This window comes from Gallinula chloropus (assembly GCF_964237585.1).
Source record: "Gallinula chloropus genome assembly, chromosome: 1".
In the NCBI taxonomy this organism is placed as follows: Eukaryota; Metazoa; Chordata; class Aves; order Gruiformes; family Rallidae; genus Gallinula; species Gallinula chloropus.
This window is the reverse complement of record NC_140085.1, coordinates 70,675,433-70,696,706: the sequence shown is the minus strand read 5'-3', so window position 1 is coordinate 70,696,706 and position 21,274 is coordinate 70,675,433. Positions and strand designations below refer to the sequence as shown.

At 46.9% G+C, this 21,274-nt stretch overlaps 1 protein-coding gene across 1 annotated transcript; it reads right to left on the bottom strand.

Moving 5' to 3' along the window:
- Positions 1–3,688: 3,688 nt before the first annotated feature.
- LOC311205663 (putative G-protein coupled receptor 19) lies at positions 3,689–4,933 on the bottom strand (the record flags this gene model as incomplete). Its single annotated transcript, XM_084280146.1, has 1 exon — positions 3,689–4,933. The coding sequence occupies one exon, from the start codon at positions 4,931–4,933 to the stop codon at positions 3,689–3,691; it is 1,245 nt and encodes a 414-aa protein (XP_084136272.1).
- Positions 4,934–21,274: the final 16,341 nt, after the last annotated feature.

Below are 21,274 nucleotides of genomic sequence, written 5' to 3'. Positions count from 1 at the left end.
GGAGAGATCTCCCGTGCACCCAGCGCTGAATAAACATACCTACTTTATAACTTTCGAGTTATAGAGTCTATTTTCCGCACGTCACACTGGCACAAGAGCTTGCCCAAATTGCTCCCAGGGAAGGGGTTAAAGTATATCAGTATATTTATAATATATTGGTTGGTGGCCCTGACACCACCATGGTGGAGCAAACTCAAAGAGAGATAGCTACACATCTAGAAAATTTAGGGCTCCAAATTCCAGCAGAAAAGGTAGAGCTCTTTTTGTCTGAGGTAAAGTTCCTGGATATCTGGTAGAGGGGAGGAACGGTGTGTATTCCCCCCAAAACCTTGACTACCCTTGAACAAGTGCGAATGCGTGGAAATAAGAAGGAGCTACAGCATGCCCTAGGCCTGCTGGTATTTTGGAGAAAACATATCCCAGATTTCTCCATCATATCCTACCCCCTCTAGGATTTTACATGCAAAAGGACCACCTGGAACTGGATTCTGACTCATGAGTGTCATGGTTTTGCCCCAGCCAGCAGCTAAGCACCATGCAGAAAAAAAATCCCAAAGGCAAACCTCGTGGGTTGGGATGAGGACAGTCTGCTGGGATAGCAAAGGGTGGGAGAAATAACAACAACAGGACTTTAGAGCAAAACACACAGAACTGTTGATACACGATGCAGTTTCTCACCGAACCACACAACTCAGGCAGTACAGCTCAAAGCTGTCCCAAAGCTGGACCATTCTGGAGCCGTGTGCTCCTCCCCCACCAGCCCCCTTTTATGTTGAGAATGATATGTCATTGATATGGAACACCCTCTTTGTTAGGTTTGGCTGGCCGTGTCCCCTCCCTGCTTCCAGGGTAAACGCCTGCTTTCTCATTAGCAGGGCAGCATGAGAGCTGAAAAGTCCTTGGCTGCTTGGCAACAACCAAAAACATCAGTGTGTTATTAACATTGCTCTCATCCTAAATCCCAAACACAGCACGACACCAGCTACTAGAAAGAAAATTAACTCTATCCCTACCAAAACCAGGACAACGAGGAAGCCTTAAAGTTGTTAATCTTGGAGGCTGGGGTACATCAGGCCTTAGGCAAATACACCCAACAGATCCCCTCTGTACTGAATGGGGCTTTACAGTTCACAGGCTATCCATAGGTGTGTAGCAACGCAGACCCGAGGCTCCCGCTCGCCCTCTGGGGTTTTACTCGCTCTTTGGGAAAAGGGCCTCCTTGTGGTTAGTGTAGCTCCACAGGAAACTAAAAAACCCACAATCATACACTAACAAAAAAATCATTCTATGAGGACCTTTTAATGCCTTGAAACCGGTACTGGTGAGAACCCCACCTTGTGCAGCGAGAAACAGCGAGGAAGTGGTATGTGCAACTGGTTCATTACTGCCGTATGTGTCAGACAGAAGAGGGAGGCCCCAAAATGCTCCACATACAAGAACCACCCAGCAATCAACTGGACCATGGACCTCCCCCTTCTTATATAAAACCTGCCTCTCCATTTGAACCCCACCTAAAGAACGTGTGGTTCACTGATGCATCTTCCAGAAGAGAGGGAAAGGTATGGGAATACCGAGTGGTATCCCTGTGTGTTAATTCAGGGGACTGGATCATGACGGAAGGAGAGGGAAGTGCTCAGATGGGAGAAGGGGTGTCTATGTGGAGTGTGGTTATTACAGAAGCTGAGATTAAAGAACCAGTGTTTACACGGATTTGTACGCTGCATTCAAGGGATGTATGATACTGTCTCCCATGACATCCTGATAGCAAAGCTGAGAAAGTGTGGGATAGATGAGTGGCCAGTGAGGTGGGTTGAGAACTGGCTGTCAGGCTGAGCTCAGAGGGTGATGATCAGTGGAGCAGAGTCTGCCTGGAGACCTGTGACTAGCGGTGTTCCCCAGGGGTCGGTGTTGGGTCCAGTCCTGTTTAACATCTTCATAGATGACCTTGATGAGGGAATATCATCCACCCTCAGCAAGTACCTGATGATACAAAGCTGGGAGGATTGGCTGACACGCAGGAACACTGCGCTGCCATCCAGAGAGACCTGGACAGGCTGGAGAGCTGGGCAGGGAGAAACCAGATGAGGTTCAACAAAAGCAAGCGTGGAGTCTTGCATCTGGGCAGGAATATCCATTTGTATTGGTACAGGCTGGGGGATGACCCGCTGGAGAAGAGCTCTGAGAGAAGGACCTGGGGGTCCTGGTGGATGACAGGTTGTCCATGAGCCAGCAGTGTGCCCTGGTGGCTAAGAGGGCCAATGGGATCCTGGGGTGCATCAAGAGGAGTGTGGCCAGCAGGTCAAAGGAGGTGATCCTCCCCCTCTACTCTGCCCTGGTCAGGCCCCACCTGGAGTATTGTGTCCAGTTCTGGGCTCCCTGGCATAAAAAAGACAGGGATCTCCTGGAGAGAGTCCAGAGGAGAGCTATGAAGATGATTAAAGGCCTGGAGCATCTCCCCTACAAGGAAAGGCTGAAAGAACTGTGGCTGTTCAGCCTTGAGAAAAGAAGACTGAGAGGGGATCTAGTTAATGTTTATAAATATCTGAAGTGTGGGACACAGGGGGAAATGGCCAGCCTCTTTTCAATGGTCTGTGAGGACAGGACAAGGGGCAATGGCCTCAAGCTGGAGCACAGGAAGTTTCATACCAACATGCAGAACTTTTTCACAGTGAGGGTGACAGAGCCCTGGGACAGGCTGTCCAGCGGGGTTGTGGAGTCTCCTTCTCTGGAGATATTCAAGACCCATCTGGACGCCTCCCTGTGCGACCTGTCCTAGGGAACCTGCTTTGGCAGGGGGGCTGGACCCGATGAGCTCTGGAGGTCCTTTCCAACACCTACAATTCTGTGATTCTGTGATTCTGTACCAAATAATTCCCATTTTGGGAAAGTTAATTGGATACCAGTGTGGCAACATAAAAATGCAAAGAGATCCTAAACGTCACTAAACAGAACTCCTTTCTAGTAGGATGGGTTGTTGCATCACCACACTGCCTCACTGCAACCTCCTTTCAGGTAGCTATAGAGAGCGATCAGGTCTCCCCTCAGCCTCCTGTTCTCCAGGCTGAACAGCCCCAGCTCCCTCAGCCTCTTCTCATAAGACCTGTTCTTCAGACCCCTAATCAGCCTAGTTCCCCTTCCCTGCACCCTCTCCAGCACCTCGATGTCTTTCTTATACTGGGGTACCCAAAAATGCTCACAGTACTCAAGGTGCGTCCTCAACAGGGCTGAATACAGGGTAAGGTCACCTCCCTGTCCCTGCTGCTCACACCTGTCCTGATACAGACCAGGATGCCTTTAGCCTTCTCAGCCCCCTGGGCACGCCTGGGACTGTTAGGAAAAGAGATCTAGATGGCTTTGGGTAGATTTGTGTGTGTGGTGGCCAAGGTGCAGTGCTCACAGCAAGCAGTGTTCTTCCTTTCCCCTTCCCCTACGTACTGAGAGTGGAAGGGCTCTTCTGGTTGGTAACAGAGGTGCATTGGTGATTTGGGGAGAGTCATTCCAGTAAGCAGAGCATCACTGGAAGGAAAGAGAGTGGACACATCAAAGCCAACGCATTTATTCAAATAAAACATCTGTTTTTCTTCCCTAAAAGTTCTTTTACAAACCACTAAAGATACACTGGTTCAAAACTGAGGGAAAGCTCCTCATTCTGAGGGGACACAGGAAATTTTCAAAACCATGGAAGCAACTAGACAAAAGTGTTTGGGGGATTGGACTGAATAGGCCAGGCAAGATTATTTTCCTTTGCTTCTCTGTTAAAAGCATCATAGAGGGAGTCTTTGGTAACAGTTTTGGCTGGAGCTGGGAGTTCAGCAATCCCAATGTGATTTTTCTTGGCTATCCTGGAGCTGGTGGTGATGGTGTACGCATTGCTTCTGTAGCATTTCATGGCAGACATACAAAAAGTCTCCTTCATCCCTCGTCTGAAGTTTGCATTGTACAGGGTGTAGAGGGCTGGCTTTGAGGCTGACGAACTGAACGAGATCCAGGTGATGGCCAGGAACACCAAGGAGCTGGCTCTGGGGTCTGTTTCCAGTGGGTGCCAGAGCTGTGCCACATAAAAAGGCAGCCACGACAGGAGAAACACTGAGTTTAACATTAAGAACATCTTGATGGTTTTCACCTTTGTTCGTGGAACAATATTCATTGTCCTCCTTACAGTAAGGCCATCAGTGCCTATTCTCCAAATGTACTTGATGACCTTCTGGTAGAAGAGTACAAGGAGGACGGATGGGGCCACGAACACTGCCAAGAGCTGTAAGGTACCGTAGGCAGCTCCTTCCCAAGAACTGGGGAGAAAGAAGTTGCAGTGGCTGTCGCTATTGGAGCCATAGAAAAGGAACACTGGTGATGCCAATACAGCCTCAAATAGCCAAGAGGCCAGAATCATTTTCTTGGCATTCTCCCTGGACACTTTGAAGCTCAGCGGGTAGACAATAGTGTAGAATCGATCCACACATACAGACAGGAGCACGTATATCTGGACTCCAGGGGTGAGGTACTGTATGTACCTCACCAGCTTGCACATGACATGGCCCAGCGGCCACCTGCCGTAGGTCAGCTGGAGCAGCACGAAGGGCACGCTGGCGACGCTGATGAGAAGGTCTGCGCAAGCCATAGAGACAACAAAATAGTTGGTGGTGGATTGTGTCCTCCTGCTCCTGCGGATCACTACGCAAACGAGGGAGTTTCCCAAGATAGAAACCAGCCACAACGCTCCCAAAACCATGCCAGCCCCTGCAATTTCCCCCAGGCTCAGGTCGTACAGCAAAACATTGTGGTTCCTGCTCAGGCTCGGTCCGATGGCTGACTCCGTCATCTCGTCGCCAGGAGGAGGGTCGGAGGTTTTGGGGTAGCTCTTGTTCTGCAACAGGAGCAGTAATGTAGGGAGAAGGAAAGGACCGCTCTGATTATCCATGCGGTGGACAAACATGGCCACTTCTCTTGCTCAGGCTGTGTAGAGAGAGAAGGGAAAAGGTTTTCTCTAACAGGTATGTCTGAACAACCTATCTTTGTAAAAGACTGGGAGTTCTATGTCGCAAATGTACTACTACTTTCCATAGTGCCTTCAGAGGAAGGCTCAGAAACCTATGGTGGGACTCTGACCCTGGCTCAGTAGAGGCTGTTGAGTGGCGTGCTGCATTTTATGACTGGCCTGACTCTTTGAGGGAAAGCATTTCGGTCCCCTGATAGATGACGTGTTTTTCGGGATGGAGGCTGCAGTGTAAGTTCCCCAGTGCTGGTGACCTGAGGGCCAAGCGGGCGGAATATGCCCCACTCATCCCTGAAATGAGCTGTACTTCCCACTGCCTGTGGAAGCTGCGAAAGCCCAGTAGTCCAACCCCACTCCCATCCGGTCCTTAGTAACATTGGTGTTAACACCCCCAAGAGCCTGGCAGTTTTTCTTCCTGGCCATAGTTTTGGCAGGCAAGCCAGGCCTGGAGTTTGAAGGGCAAGGAGAGACCAGCACAACAGAATGACTGGCCCCAAGCTATGGGGGTGCACTCCTCAGCGGGAATCCTCCTTGTCCCTTCCGGAGTGAGGAAATATTCATCAAGAGCTGGACATTGTCTGCCTTTGAGTGTCTCTCCCAAGCCCCAAGGCTGGCCCTACACCTCCTTGCCTCCTTAGTTCCCTGCCCTGTGAAGGGCACCGTTTACCTCTGTCACCCTGAGGGGGTGAGGACATGGTGGCACAAACAAACCCCTCCACACAAGACCTGCAAGGTGGGCGTCCTTACCTTAGTCAGAGACCTGCCAAGCAGCAAGTATGACCCTGTGCAGCTCACAGCAGTGCTTATCCCGCAGCTCACAGCAGAGCCCGTCCTGCCCCGACCAGAAGGCAAAAGGGTCTGTGTGTGACCCAAGGGGGAGGCGTTGCCCTGAGCAACCAACAACACAGAACACAGAACCTCTGCCACCGCTGTGTCACTGTCACATGGGGAAGGCCTTCCTCAGCTCTGGGAATGGACTCGGTCACCCTGGCCTGGCCTGGGGTTGGGCCCAGTTTCGCAGTTCATCACTACGCTGTGGACATGGGCTGAGGGTTTGCAGGGGCACATCGTTGCCAGAAGAGACCAAGCCCTGTTCAAGGCGAATGCCTCCCAGCTGAAGGTGTCCCTTTCCCCTTTGCCTTCCAAGTAGGTCCTCTCATTTGCTCACCAGAGCCTTGCAGCTCTTCCTGGCTCTTTGCAGGCCCCCACACTGATAGTGCCTTGTCTGGGGCCTGGAAGCACACGGCCTTCAGGGTTCTGGGCTGCCTGCTGAGTGTCACCAAGCAAGAAAAGAGGCTGGGACTAGCTCTAAAGGCAGCTGTGGCTCTGTGAGCTGCCAAAGAGTTTGCCAGCAGATGGAGAGTTGAACTTGGGGGCCCTTGGTGTTCACTTCTCCAAAGCTGCACAGAGCAGTTGTCCAGCACAGAGCAGTTGTCCAGCACAGACCCTCATTGCTGACTGCAGCACGCCCCCCTAATGCTAAGACAATCCGTAAGCTCTCTGCTTTGTGGATATCAGCTTTCACCTCCCCTGGATGCTTGAAGAGCCCCTCTGTTTCTGAGCTAGCACTGCAATAGAGTTTCTGACACCTAGGTGTGTTGTTACCTCACGTTCATGACAGGAGCAGTCCTGCAGCTTCTATGAAGCAAGCCAAATGGACCTCCAGAGTAAGCACATCAAGCTGAAGGGTCCCAGGAATAAATGCCCAGAACCACTCTATCAGCCACGAACCTCCCAGCACCTTCCCCATCCCAGCACATGCACCCCATGCCTCTGTAGTTGAAGGTCAGCCACCTCAGGGCTGGTGTGTGGTGGCCCATGTCTCCCATGCACACACACCTGTGCCCTTTACTCCAGAGCATATCATTGCTGTGGGGTAAAGGAGGAGTGGAGAGGAACTCCTCCCTCTCACAGCTTTTCCTCATTTGATTCAATCAGTGCTGTTGCCCTCCCCAGCTGGAGAAAACCCCCACTCCATCCCCTTGGGATTTTTTCTCACTGCCCTTGCGGAGAAAGGGCAGCAGGATCCGGCTCCACGAACAGATGGAGCTGAACAGGGGAGGGCAAGACCAAGGGGAGGACTTTTCTCAGGCCATTTGGACCAGAAGCCCTCTGCAGAGGCCTAGCACCCGAGGTGCATGAGCATTCAGTGCTGGCCCAATACTGAGCCACGAGGGCAGTGGGAATTTTACCACCACTGACTCTGTGTTATACCAGCAGTGCCCGTGTACAGATATCTCACCCCAGGGCTCTGATGGAGAAGGAAAACCCCAGGGCAACACTGTAGAATCATAGAGTCATCATGGCTGGGAAACTCCTTCAAGATCATCAAGTCCAACCGTCAGCGCTACACCACTATAACCTCTAAACCACCTCCCAAAGCACCACATCTACACTCTTTTTGAACAGCCCCAGGGACGGTGATTCCACCAACTCTCAGTGAAGAAACATTTCCTAATACCCAATCTGAACCTCCCCTGGCACAACTTGAACCTTTTCCCTTCTTCCTGTCTCTAGCTATTAGGGAGAAAAGGCCAACACCTGCCTGACCTGGTTCTCACCAGGTCAGAATCAACCTCCCCAGGCAGCCAGCACAGGTGAGCTTTATACTTAGGGTGGTCACCATTGCACATGGGAAAGATCACTGAACTGAATCTGATGGATTGTCCTATCCTGTTAATTGTTGTTTGTCTTTATGTATATATTTAGCAGTTTTCCTGAAGTCCACTGTGGGACTTAGGTCTTTGGTTGTAGAGTGGGTTTTTATTTGCATTGTTTATCAGATTATATTAGGCCTTGTTTTGTTCTTTACTAGGGAAAAATTGTGTGGGAGAGGTTTATATACTTAGTTTGTGGATGTATAATCTTGTCTCAGTCAACTAGGAATTTGGATAACCAATCCAACTTAGCATGGGATCAGATTACTGTTTTTATCTGAATCTGAAATCAAACAGACCAAGGTCTTTGTTTGGAACTCCCCATCTCTGTGTCAGCGGGTCTGAAACTTGCTATAATTTGGATAATTTTTTTCACGTATTCTAAATTCAAAGTTAGAAACATTAAATCAAAAGTGTATTTGAAATACATGCTGGAAGGGAAAAAGTTTTGGGGTCTGAATTCAGTTTTCCCCTTCCCATGCAGAGTCAGCAACCACCAAATCCAATTTTGACATAGCTTTCAGCCGCCCCCCCTGGTTATACTGGCAGGAAGTCACAGATTAGGAGCTTCTTTTGCAGACCGGCCAAGTCTGGCACTAAATCACTCCAGCCTTTCCCTAGTGAGTGGGGGATTACCTTTACCCAAGGTTAATTGTAAAATCCTGCCCCTTTGCCATGGGGACCAGTCCTACAACCTCTGCAGAATCCAGAGTCACTGTAGCTAAAACTCTGCTTCGTCAGCAAAGACTGTGCAAAATTAAGCCTGCGATTTATGGGGAAGTCTGTTCAGAAATCTCTGGCTTGCTTTTGAACTATTTCCAGTCACTGTTTTTGTTGGCTTCGTGGTGGAAGAGAGTTTTAATAGCTGTCTTGAGACCTTTATTTTGTGCATTGCATACCAATCGGTCTCTTCATTCAGCTGTTCAGCTCTCTGCATTTTTCCTAGTTCATAAAGTTGTTGTTTTTTCCTGTTTATTGCCATTCATAAAATCTGAATTCCTTTGCAATTGCTAACAATTAAAGCTTTTATATATTGCTGCCCACTGTGAGGCGTACTTGTATCAGAGAAGATTTTTCTGGTAGAACTCACCATGTCCAGGAGATGTATTGGTTACACAGCCAATGGACTTTCTACAGCTTCAACTGATATTCCACCCATAGGTTCGATGGGGGGATGACAGACAATGCCACTATTTATAAATATGAGTCCTTTTCTTCTTGTCAGCTCTGTGCTGTTCCATAGCTGAGCCAGTTGTGGGCAAAGCTATCAACCATCACTACTTCAAACAAGCAGACATTTAAGGAAATATTCACCCTAGCTAAGGTAAAGCACCTATCTTAGTGCTTCAGCTGGATGCTGGAGGCTACAGAAGGAGCCTGGAGAGAGCTGACCGAAGGCCCCTATTCTGTATAGTCAGGCAGATAAAATAGTTTGATCAGCATTCCCCTGAAATGAGCTGTTGGATGAAGTTCCCTCCTCATCTCTGTTTCACTGTACTTCAATTCCCAAGTTCCTGTTTTGGGGTTTCACTTCCTTCTTTCAGCCCAGGACAGAGCTGCAGAGGCCCAAGCAGAGACATACATCACCCTCATTACTAATCACGTGCTAACATTATGGCCCCACTGTTGCTTGGGATGCCTTCTGTCACAGAAGGTGGAGGTTGTTGTTTGAAGGTTGATGGGATAATCTTTCCTGTGATGGTTGTCTCAGGGAAGAAGTGCTTGGTTCAAATAATTTAAATAAAAATAAGGGCCAAAGGTGTTTAGAAATTGAGTCACATATTTAACTGGCAACCAATAATCCATACAGGCAGGATCACTGCTGGTAATACAGAAGACGAACTACAATGCCAGGCAACTATGAAATCTTGGTAACTACCTACACATTTCTAAAGGTGCTTCAAATAACTTCAAGAAACGTGATTGCACACACAGAGCATTACACAGGTACATGGACACTCCTATTACAGGACAAGCAACTCACCCATTCTTATGGAAATAAGGGTTCCCCTACTTGCACTCATATTTCTCCAGCTTTATGGGTACTGGTGGCACCCCTTACTACTCTCTGGTCCACACACATGTAAGAAAGCACCCCACAGGCTCACACACACAGCCCCCAGTGTGGGTCCCTCCTGGTGGAACCTTGCTGTGACTGGTGCTGACCTACTGCTGTGACCTACTGGCTAGGTGCAGGTTCCCATGGCACCCGACAGGGACATTGCTCAGTCTGGCCTAAGCAGGAGTTAGGAGGCTGGAAGGGTGATTTCTGGCAGGGCCAAACAGGTTTTGGTTTCTGCTGTTCCCAGTCAATGATCTCTCCTCTCTTATAAATTTTCATGCTGCTCTCTTGATTCACACAGAATCATAGAATATACTGAATAGGAAGGGACCCATAGGGATCAAGTCCAACTCCTAGAATTGTAACTTTTGTTTTCCACTTTCAAAATGCAACCTTAAAAAATAACCAGTTATTTCCCATTTATTGCAGTTATTTTAAACAAAGAGAGGCCTTATTGATGAATGAAGAACTATCCAATTGTGAAAGAAATAACAAAGACAGTACAAAGCAATATGAATACACGTAGGTACACATGCAGGGCAATTGTATTTTAAAATTAATTTAAAATAAAGTTTCTAAGTCACCTTGAAAATGTTAGCTCATTTAATTTTGAATTGATGCTGCTTCAGTTCAAAAATTGACAGCAAAAGCTAGGATGAAGTCCCTGAACAACAGTTCTAAGGCTCTGACCTTATGCACCAGAAGTGGCCATTCTTACCTTCACACGGACGCACACAAAAAGAACCAGAGCTTTCTTGTCTTTGAAAATAACTTGGAGGTATGAAGCTTTGCAGAGGCCAGAATACATTCTACTTCACAAGCTCTGTCTCTTAACAGGTGGTAACTCCTGGAATTAAGAATTAGTATTTAAGCTGGCAGAGGTTACATGGTAATACAGTGACTGGGTACTTCAAGGGCTGTGTAGAAAACATGCAATTTAAACATTTATCCTTTAAGAAACAAGCAGCACCACTGCATGCAGCTCTCATTCATATCCAATAAAAAGTGCCATTGATTTCTCACATATATTCCATTTTATTGGAATTACAGGAGAAGGCAATGATTTATTTACATAATATTGCTACACAGCTAACTTTAATTTCTTCTTCTTAGCTTTCATGACAGGTGGCAATGATATTTTGAAGGCAGTCTCTCATGCACTACAAATAGGACAGAAGTTTCAGAATATTGACAAGCACACATAAGGGCTGGGGTTGGAAGGCATCTCTGGAGATCATTTAGTCCAATCCCCCTGCCAAAGCAGAATCACCTACAGCAGGCTGCACAGGATTGTGCCCAGGCTGGTTTTGAATATCTCCAGAGAAGGAGACTCCACGACCTCTCTGGGAAGCCTGTGCCAGTGCTCTGTCACCCTCAGAGTGAAGAAGGTTTGTCTCGTATGGAGGTAGAACTTCCTGCATTCCAATTTGTGCCCATTGCCCCTTGTCCTGTCACTGGGCATCACTGTCTCCTTCCTCTAGACACCCACCTTTTAGATATTTATAAGCATTGATGAGATCCCTTCTCAGTCTTCTCCAGCCTAAACAGACCCAGTTCTCTCAGCCTTTCCTCACTTGAGAGATGCTCCAGTCCCCTAATTCTCCTCATAGCCCTCTGCTGGACTCTCTCTCATAGTTCCCTGTCTGTCTTGAACTGGGGAGCCCAAAACTGGACACAGTAACTCCAGATATGGCCTCACCAGGGCAGAGTAGATGAGAAGGATAACCTCCCTCGATCTGCTGCCCACACCCTCTTAATGTACCAGGTACCATTGGCCTTCATGCCACAAGGGCGAACTGCTGGCTGATGCAATTCTTTCCATGCTGTTCTTCTGTTTCAAAAACCTCCTTGGAATTCCCTGTTAACTGTTTGATTTGGGTGACAGTCACATTCCCCTTTAACATGATCAGTCTGGGGCACATGTCTTCCAAATTATTTATATATTTGATCCATACACTCCCTGTGCACACTCACATTTTTGTTCTAACAGGTGAGCTTCTTCAGGTCATTTGCCATGGCTGGGACGTGAGCAGCCAAAACGGGTCTTGCTGTGATAGTTATGACTGCAAATCCTCTAGGCAAGGTTATGTCAGCCAAAGAAGAGACTATGCCAGTACAGTTAAACCAAAAAAGCAGTTTTTCCAATACATGTGGCATTCTTATTGGTGGTGGTAGTAGGAGAAGAGAGGGAAAATTTTCAGCTCAGGATCACGTTTTCCTCTCCCCCTCTGAACAAAGAAGTACAAGGGAAAACTTAATGATGCAAACTGTTACATGGTGAAAGACCCTGGTAGCTTTTTATGACCTGCCTCATTGCAGACACCCCTTTCTCTGGTCTTCCAGGTTCTACTGCTTGAAAAAGGGCCTTTTTCAAGGCCAGCTGGCCTTGTCTTCTGCTCCTGCTTTCATGGACAGACTGCTTTGATTCTCATTAACTCAGTCCTTTTTGTCCACATTGTTCAAGATTACAATTTCCTCCTAGCACTCTCGCTTTGTGCAGGCCTAAACCTTCCAGCCATCAGCTAAAAGTGCTTGTTACAGTGCCCAGCATGCTCTGCTGCTACTTTTATCCAGCCACTCATTTGCTCCATTAGCGGCCTTTACAAGCTTTACCTAATCTTTGTGAGTTGTTAGCATAAACCTTAATTCACAAGATTTAATGGTACCTTGAAGATGGCACAGTGAGTCTCTTGTATCTCTTCTGTAATCCCCGTTGCTGTGAGACAGCAGGATGCCAAAAATCTGCAGGAGTCGCCTCCATCCAGCTTTTTAGGCTAGGTGAAAGATTACCATGATTTAAAGCCTATGGAGTAAGCTAGTAGCAGAGGAAAATGGTATGAATGTTAAGATAAGGAAGAATTAAGCTGATGAGAACAAAGCTAAACTCCCACCCAAACCAAATGTACATATTGGTCAAACAGAAGGGAAAAAATCCACAACATTTCCAGTCGTAAAGGGTTGAAACTGAATGACAAAAAAACCCCATCTGGAACAATGGGGCAATTTGCAGGCTGGATTGTTCTCCAGTTAGTATTGATTGAATGATGCATAATAGCACTGGATAGATTCATATAGATATAGGTTAAGAATCATTTAATTGATATAGCTTTAATATAAGGAAAATAGAAAGTGTTCACATATTTTAGATTTCAGTAAAATACAGCCATAGCCATTTGAGCTGTTTTGCAGGAGTAGCTACAAAATTTTAACCATAACAGTGGAACAACCTTGAAGATAAAGACAGTGAAGATAGGGGAGTAACAAACAATGAGACTGACAACCAATTAGGAGACAGAGTGTATCTTGTTTTCAGCTGAAAGGCGTTCCTAACTGGTTTGTGCAGGAATGTGGTCTTGGGACAGAGAAAACCGTAAAGAGCAAACACTGAAGGGAAAGGTAAAAAGTTCACTGAGAGGAAGACATCCAGCCTTCATCCCTGAAGACCACCAGACCTCCTGAGGATGCTCTAGCTGAGAGGAGTTAGTGTAAATGGCTTCCTGGAAGTAATTTGCATAACCCTGCCTTTTCTTAGAAATGATAATGAATCTGTAGAACTAATCTGTATCAATATGAGAAATGTTGCTTTAAACAGTGCACACATTTGGGGGAGCATCCCCTGCATGCCCAGGATACCTCCTTAATAACCAGCCCGCTTGTTGAGTCTTGATTTTGACTTCTCAGTATGAGACCCACCGAATCTCATGCTGCCAGCGCAAAGCACAAGCGTTTGTCACTTGGGTCTTCCTAATCTCCTTTCCCAGCTGCAGGGCCGCATCTCACCCAGCTGTGGCACCAGGCCCGAGTTGTTCTCCTGTGATAGATGCCTCCTGACCCAGGAGCCCCAAGAGTAGAAACAAAGCCACAAGAGCAGCCGGTGGGCTGAAGACCGGTGGTCAGGAGCGAGCCAGGAAGGCAAAGGGTAAAACACGAGGCGGGAATTAAGTACGGGACCAAATCTGTGGTGATGCCCGAATAAATACGTGTTACTGCTGCGAGAGGCAATGGGATAAAAGCAGCTTGAGAGGCAGCTGCTGGTGGGTTCGTAGCCACTAGATGGGACTCGAGTGCTTTGCAGCGGCCTCCTCGGCAGCTGCAGGGAGCTCGGCCCGGCCTCAGGTGAGGCCGTGGCTCTGCGCAGGGGTGTAAGGCTGGCGTGGAGTACAGCAAGGGCTCCCCAAATGTGGGTGAATAACTTAACCTCTCCGGTGAGGAAAGACAGCGGGTATTTCATGTCTAAGTCATGCAGGTGTTGCTGCTTTCTGCTGCATGGCACAAGCCCCTTTGATGACTGGGTGAAGAGCACTGGGATACATCCTCCACCCAGCAGCCCACCAGCATGCAGCTTGGGGTAAGTCGTTTAGCCTGACTGCAGCTTGGCTCCCACACCGCTGGCGTGAGCTTTGAAGCTGTCTGCAGTGATGTGTGCTGAGTGTCCCAATACATTTTTCATGTGATGATTTAATACTCTCAGGTTAGGGGTACTTTGTGCCCGTGCCCAGTGGCAGACAAAAATGTGGTTGTCTAGAAGCTGCTGGTCTACCACAGATCCTGCACTCTGCTGTCCTCTGGGCTTCTGGGCAGCAGGAAGAGGAGGCTCCAGACTTCCTTTTCTTACAGCTCACTAAATAATACAAGCTAAAGGAGACTTTTTTAAAAAAAAAAAAAGCTTGGAATGCTTAATTATTATTAAAATTTAGCTGGTATTACAAAGCCTACAGGCCCCAGGCAAGATCAGGTCTGTGTTGTACAAGTGCAGAGTAAGAGGAGCTCCTTCCCTTAAGCAGGTTACAGTTTTCACAGAAAGCACCTACCTGGGGACAAAGAAAGCAAGCAGTGCCCAAGTAAATGCAAACAAGCCCTCAGTTACATAAGGGAATTCAGTAGGAGAAGAGTAGCTCGGCAGCTGGTGTAAAGCTGACATGGCACCACTGATGCTGTGAGTTTACAGCCATTTATTCCAGCTGAGGGTATGCCTAAGGTAGGTGATGTGTCTTTCTTAATGTCAGGTTCAAAGCCTAGCCTGGAGTTGAACCAGATCTTCAGAATCCTAATCACAAGGCTTGCCTTTTCAAGGAGTTGCTTCCCCACCGGCCAGCTCCTGGAAGAGTGGCTTGTTTGTCTCAGATTGTGGTCCTCAAGGACTCAGCTGAAACATCATTGCATGCAGCTTCTAGGAATCTAGCTGGGATTTTAAATGGGCACACAGTAACATGAAAGAAGACTAATTCAGATCTGAAAGAGAAGAGACAGAAAAATTGTAATTCATGGTTTAAAAGGAGTGTCAGGTGGAAGCAAAGTAGAGTTCTTGATACTACTGAGAAAATTTTAAAAATAATTCATATTCTGAGTGATGCTTGATGATTTAATGTGGTCTTTTCTCACTGAACATGGTGTGATATATCGCTGTCTAACTTTTTATTGGATAATTGAGTTGTGTATTAATAGAATATATTGCTCCAGGTGAATTAGTGGCCTGTAAAAGCCATAAAAGCATATTTTTCCTTTCCTGCATTGGGGTAATGTGACTATATTAACAGCAGCCATGCAGCACAGTGCAATACAGAGATGTTTGATTTCTCAAGGCACTATGCTAGCCGGTATAGTGCTGTGTTTTGGAGTTACTATGAGAATGATGTTGCTAACACACGGATGGTTTTAGTTGCTGCTAGGTAGTTGTAGTGTCTGCAATAAGTCAAGGACTTTTCAGCTCCCCAGGCACTGCCAGGAGCACAGCCAGGACAGCTGGCCCAGCCTGGCCAAGGGCATATTCCTGACCATAGAGCATCCTGCTCCAGATGAGAGCAACTGGAAAAGCTGGCCAGGAGGCAGGATGGCTGCTCAGAAACTGACTGAGCATCCTGGTGGGGTTTTTTTCTCTCCCCACAGGTGGTGAGCAATTGCAGTTTGGCATTATTATTATTCTCATCTTTTGTTATCCTACAAAACTGTCTTTATCTCAGCCCATGAGGGTTTTTTTCCATTTACTTCCTATCCCTTTGGGGAGGGAGGAGTGAGCAAACTGCTGCCTGGTGCTTACTTACTGGCTGGGGTTAAACCATGACAATGAGTCAAATGAGGTACTTGGACTGTAAATAGGTTGCACAAAGGTTGTGGTGGTGTTTTTTGGTTGGTTTGTTGGGTTTTTTTTAACTGAAGGCTTGCTCTGCACATGAATTCTGAATTTCCTGGCTTTGGTCAGTGCTATCCTGTTTCACTAATAACAACAACTGAACAACTCCATCCTCCAGCTTTTGGAAAAAAGCAATTTGCCTCAGAGACTTGGAAATAAGGACAGAAATGAAGTTCAGATAGCAAATGACTTGTGAAAAGGACATACCAGGTGTACCAGTGTGGTTGTAGCAGTCTCTGTATATAAAAGAGACTGTGCTTGTAATGATACACGTTCTTAATCTGATATAAAGTGGCCTGACTTTAAAACAGTAACTAATATTTTAATAATTCATCAATGATCCTCCTAAAGGAGCAAATAATAAATGCCCAGTCAGCTCTTTTCTTCACTTTCCTAAAACCATGTTTTACACTGACCACACAGAAATACTGTCTTCCAGATTGAGACTACTGACACACATTCATAACTTGTGCTTAATTATAAAATCCCTGTGGTTTTAGCAGGAGACAGTTTTCCTAGACTTTAGCCTTGATTATCTTGTGTGATATGCAGGCATCTGTTTGTTGGGGGACACAAGTCCTCCAATTAAGAAAGCCTGTTAATGATGTGCAACATTCACAAGTGATGAATGCCTTACCTGTTTTTTAAGTCCTGTTCCATCTATTCTGAAATAGATGGAACAGGATCTAATCTGCCTCCAGGAAAGGGCAAGGAAATGATTTTGGTTTTCCAAATAGTATTTTAACAAATATCAACAAGCTGGGGGGGTTGGGGGGGGAAGGATCAAGGATCCTGTGGATCCTGTGTTTCTCCAAGTGGACTGTACCCTCATGTGTGGGGACAAATTGGAAATTGTGTGGAGGTTGTGTACCGCTACAGCCTGATCTTACTGACTCTGGGGTGCTTTCAGTCCCAGCTCTGAACACCTGTGGAGGCAAAGTGCAAAGATGGTGAGTGCTGGGACCAGGGTTAGGGGATTGAGATGAGTTAGCTTTGGTCATTTCCACAACAAGAAGCAATGGTGTGGGTTTTGTCAAGCTTTCTTCTATTTAACCATCATTTGTGACTGTAAGCCAGAATCCACAGCACTAGTTGACACAGGCCTTTCACCTGCTGTGCAGGACCGATGACAAGGTTCTGTATGTGGGACTAAGTTCAAGGAGGTGTGTGTGATGCCTGTGCTCTCTTGGTCTCCATAGTCAATATGGTTCTAGATGATACAACTGAAGGATACCAGAGCGTCACCCAGCTCATGACCCATGAAGTGGCTACTTTGGTGTGAGCTGAACTGCTCTCTATGCTCCCTTGACCGTATTAACTAGGAGTGCCACTTGCTTTCTCAGTCCCAGGCCATCTGAGATGCCATGCTGTACCCACCAGCTTTCCAGCCAATGCTCAACTGAGTCTCCCATAGATCTTGTGGTACATCCACCAGTCCCAGGCAATAACCTGTTATCTCAGGCTAGTTAGGTCACACAGAATGACAGGTGTTTAGAAGTGTGTGTCTTTTTCTGGAGGCAAATTTCTACCTTCTTCCACATTAATGTTTGGGCCAACACCATCTTGAAAGTCCAGTCTTTGCATGTAGAGCAGTAAGCTTCAGGTCAAAAGCACAGCACAGTTGGTGTGCAGTAAGGCCACGGAGTGATGGTATCGCACAGGAGCTCAGCACTTCCATAAAGGTTGGATAAACAGTAAGACCAATAGAAAGAACTACCTTAGACCACTGACTCAAGACCAAAAAACCCTTAAAGCTCCAAATCTTTTTCTCATAAAATATGAAGTATGGCTGACTTAAAAAAAAAAGGCAAAACTAGATGCTTTGGCCCGAATTGGGTATCATCATAAAAATAAAAGGTGGCTTTGCTATGCTGTGGTGACTGATGGAGCGCAAGAGCATGGTACTTGTTTGTGAGCCAATCCTGGAAACCTCTTGAATGTTCAGAAACATCATCTGAGTGTGAGGCAGCAGTAATCAATATATTACCTGGGAAATATTACCAACACTCTCTTCTTCTGAGGCTGAAATGGTAAGAAATATAGATGTGCAAAATTAAGGTAGGAACATCTGTTAGCGTGGACCAAAAGCTGAAAGAGAAGAAGAAAATACTGAGATGATGGCAGCATTCACTCTGCATTAAAAGGCAGTGATGTTTTTCAGGCATGTAGGAAGTCGCTGAGCCAGTGCAGTGCAGGGTGCATTAAGGTTGCAGCACAAAACTGGAATCAGCATCTAAAGCTTCTTGTTTTCCCACAGTTTTCCTTTAGATTTGGTCATCACTTGGACAGGCTTTTACATATGCATATACAATCACACCCCTGAATCTAAAGATGTACTTTGGATGGTTTTCAAGAGCTTTTAGTTTTCTGTGAACTGTATGCAGCGCTTTCCAGCAGCTGTGATCACTCGGTGGCCACGTGGAAAGGTGTCCGTGCTCCTTGTCATGTGCCGTTCGGGATCAGAGGCTCAGTTATGTCGGTTTGTAATCTATTAGCACTACAAAGACCAGCCACTGTAGCTGTAGTAGCGATTTAAACAGTGCCAGGGAACATCCCCTGCTATGGGAACACAGTCACCCACCCTGCCTAGTTGTTAGAGCAGCCCTTGGTGGCACCTTCTGGTTTCTACCACATGGTATGCTCCTGAGCAAGCTCCTGAGCAATGTGTGGGCATGGCTCAGGAGCTAACTGGGGCCAGGGACCATTCCTCAAAGGAGGTTTGGGTGTGATTAGGTTGATTTGGTGGGGTGAGCTTAAGCAGGGTGGTTGTTGGTTGTCCCATGCAGGTTGGCAGCAGGGCCAAAGAACTGTCTTGGGGATCCTATGTTTGTTAGTGTACATTTTATTTGAGAGTACTGTATACAGTCTGGATGTGCTGGCTAATTAACCTTGCTTGGAAAGAGAAGATATTATCCTAGCTAAATCATCACACTAACAAGGTTGCAGTGCCTGCGTTACCTGCAGTGCCCTGGGCATCTCTAGATGTCCCATCATGACAGGCACTGTCCAGACACAGATTGTTTCTGCCTCTCGATGGGCAGGAAGGCTTTGCATCCAGCAGTTCCCCTCATGGCTGGTGCTGAGTGCCAAGTTAGTGTATTTTTTAGCATCCCATCCATGGACAAACAGACTTCTTCAGCACTGAATGTGTGTGATGTGAACGACTGGAGTTCTAAGTGAATATTTGCATGAATGAAGGAGAAAAAAAAACAAACCCACCAAACCCTCTCTCCAGGCCCATAAGCTGTATCACTCATAAGCTCCTAGTGACACTTGCCAGCCTTCTCTGCTCTCTGAATGCCCAGGGCTTTCTCCTAAGCTCAGACTTTCTCCTATTCTGTAGACAGGCCAGAAAATTAGCCCCTAGACATCTCTCTTGGCTTCCAGCCCTTTCCAGCTTAGGAGAAACTAACAGATGTGCCCTTTTGCTGTTCTGCTCTGAGCTCATTACAGGTTTCCAGGCAGGGGAAATTAGCAAAGCCTCCTTAGCATCTGTCTTTTCCAGACAAGGAGGAGTCATGTGCAGACAAGCTCCTCAGCCCTGGCTATCTGATCTTATTTGGGTACAGATCCCTGTAAGTTTACCATTCAAACTGTCACTCTCCTTTGTCACTTGTGCCAGCCCCAGCTGGTTCTCCCAGGTGTGGGTACCTCTTCTCTCACGGAGAGGTCAGGACCTTTGTGGCATTGCTCCAGAGAATTTGCAGTTGGGTTAGATGAGGGGTCTGAAAACAAAAAAAAAGAACACCCTCTAAGGCTTTAGTTATATTTCTTAAGCTGTGGTAGAGGCAGCCATGGATCTGTTGTCAATCAGTTGCCATGGTTATTTATTTTTCGTAAAGCCTCGGGTCCCACAGCCCAGTAATTACCTGAGAAACTCGGTTCTTGCTTTAAAAGAAATGATAATAACAGCTGTGGATAAAGGCATGGAAATGCTCATTCTAACAGCCCAAAGAAGAAAGTTAAAAAAGCCCCAACCGACCAGGGGCAGACACATCGATGTGAAACAGGGTGGAGATGGGGATAACAGCCGATTGGGCCACATCCTGGGTGGCGCATCCCCACACCGGGTCATCTAATGAGGAGCCACCTCGGTGTCAATTCACGCGACAAAGGCACATGCCAGACCCAGGCATATGGCGACGAAGGGAAACACCATCCTCTCTGCCAGGCCATCTGCCAAAGGCTAGGCCGTCCAGTTAGGCAAAGAGGAAGGTCTCTTCCACCTCCTCCTCCTCCTCCTCTCTGACTGCATCACCTCATCTTCCCCCAGTGCAGGGGCGGGCAGGCTGTCACGTTGGGCTCTGAACCAGAGAGTTATGAGCACTTAGAGACAGCAGCAGGAGGCAGGGACGGGCAGGTTCATCACAGAGTCCTCATTTGGCAAAGCAACACCATGAAGTAAATTTTGCTGGTGGTGCTGGAGAGCTTGCTGTTTTGAAGTAAGTGGAGCAAACCCTTCATCACTGATCAGCCATTTCAATGACTGATAATCACGGGGATTGTTAACACTGTTAAAGCAATCGCAGCGGTTCTTAGCAAACGATACACTCTGTAATGCAAGATGGTGCCTTTGCAGTTCTTGCTTGTGTGTAGTAACTTCAACATTAACAAGGCATTCTAGCAAAAACTTCATGCCTGACTCTTTCACCAGCAGGATCTTACTGGGAATCAAGATGATACTGTTAGACCTTCTAACTGCGGGGTAATGTGCTATAGGAAAGTCCTACCTAGCATGTGGGAGAGTTAGCTCAGGCTGGGGCTTTTAGCCAAGAAGGGATAGACATTTTCTGAAGACATTGGTCTTACTGAGCCTCAAACTGTTGGAGCTTGGTGCAAGAGATGTCAAGGGAAATCTACATGTCCTGTCCACTGCACCGGGGTGGACAAGATAATCACAACAAAGGTAAGGGTTGATGAAGTTACTGGAGTTTACTCCAGTTTTATGCTGGTATAAATCCTCCTATGCCAAGCCATTGGCCTTATTACAATAGATGCCATGATCCTGTCATTGTTTGCACCTCAGAGGGAGCCAGGCAGCGCTGCTGCATCTCCTGGATATATTTTTAGCCTTGGAGCTGTGAGGTCCATCTCAGTTACACGAAGTAGAGGCAAATAAACTGCAAGCACAAATGGGGCAGCCTGCAAGATGTGCTTGCATGACATGAGCTAATTGCCTAAACTCCTGCTATAATTAATGGAGATAAAGAGATAATTTGCCTGTTCCTCTGACCCATTTCAGACACGTGCAATAGGATGAGATGAACTTCCAGTCACTAAAGCAAGATCTATCCTTCTCCATACCATGAAGTGATGGGGGAGCAACTGCCTTGGACCCCCAGCTCTATTGATTACAGTGATTTTCTTTTTTTGTGTGTGTCCATCAGTAGAAGTGGCAGCAGAATTGAAGTTCACTCGAGGAAGGAAGGAAG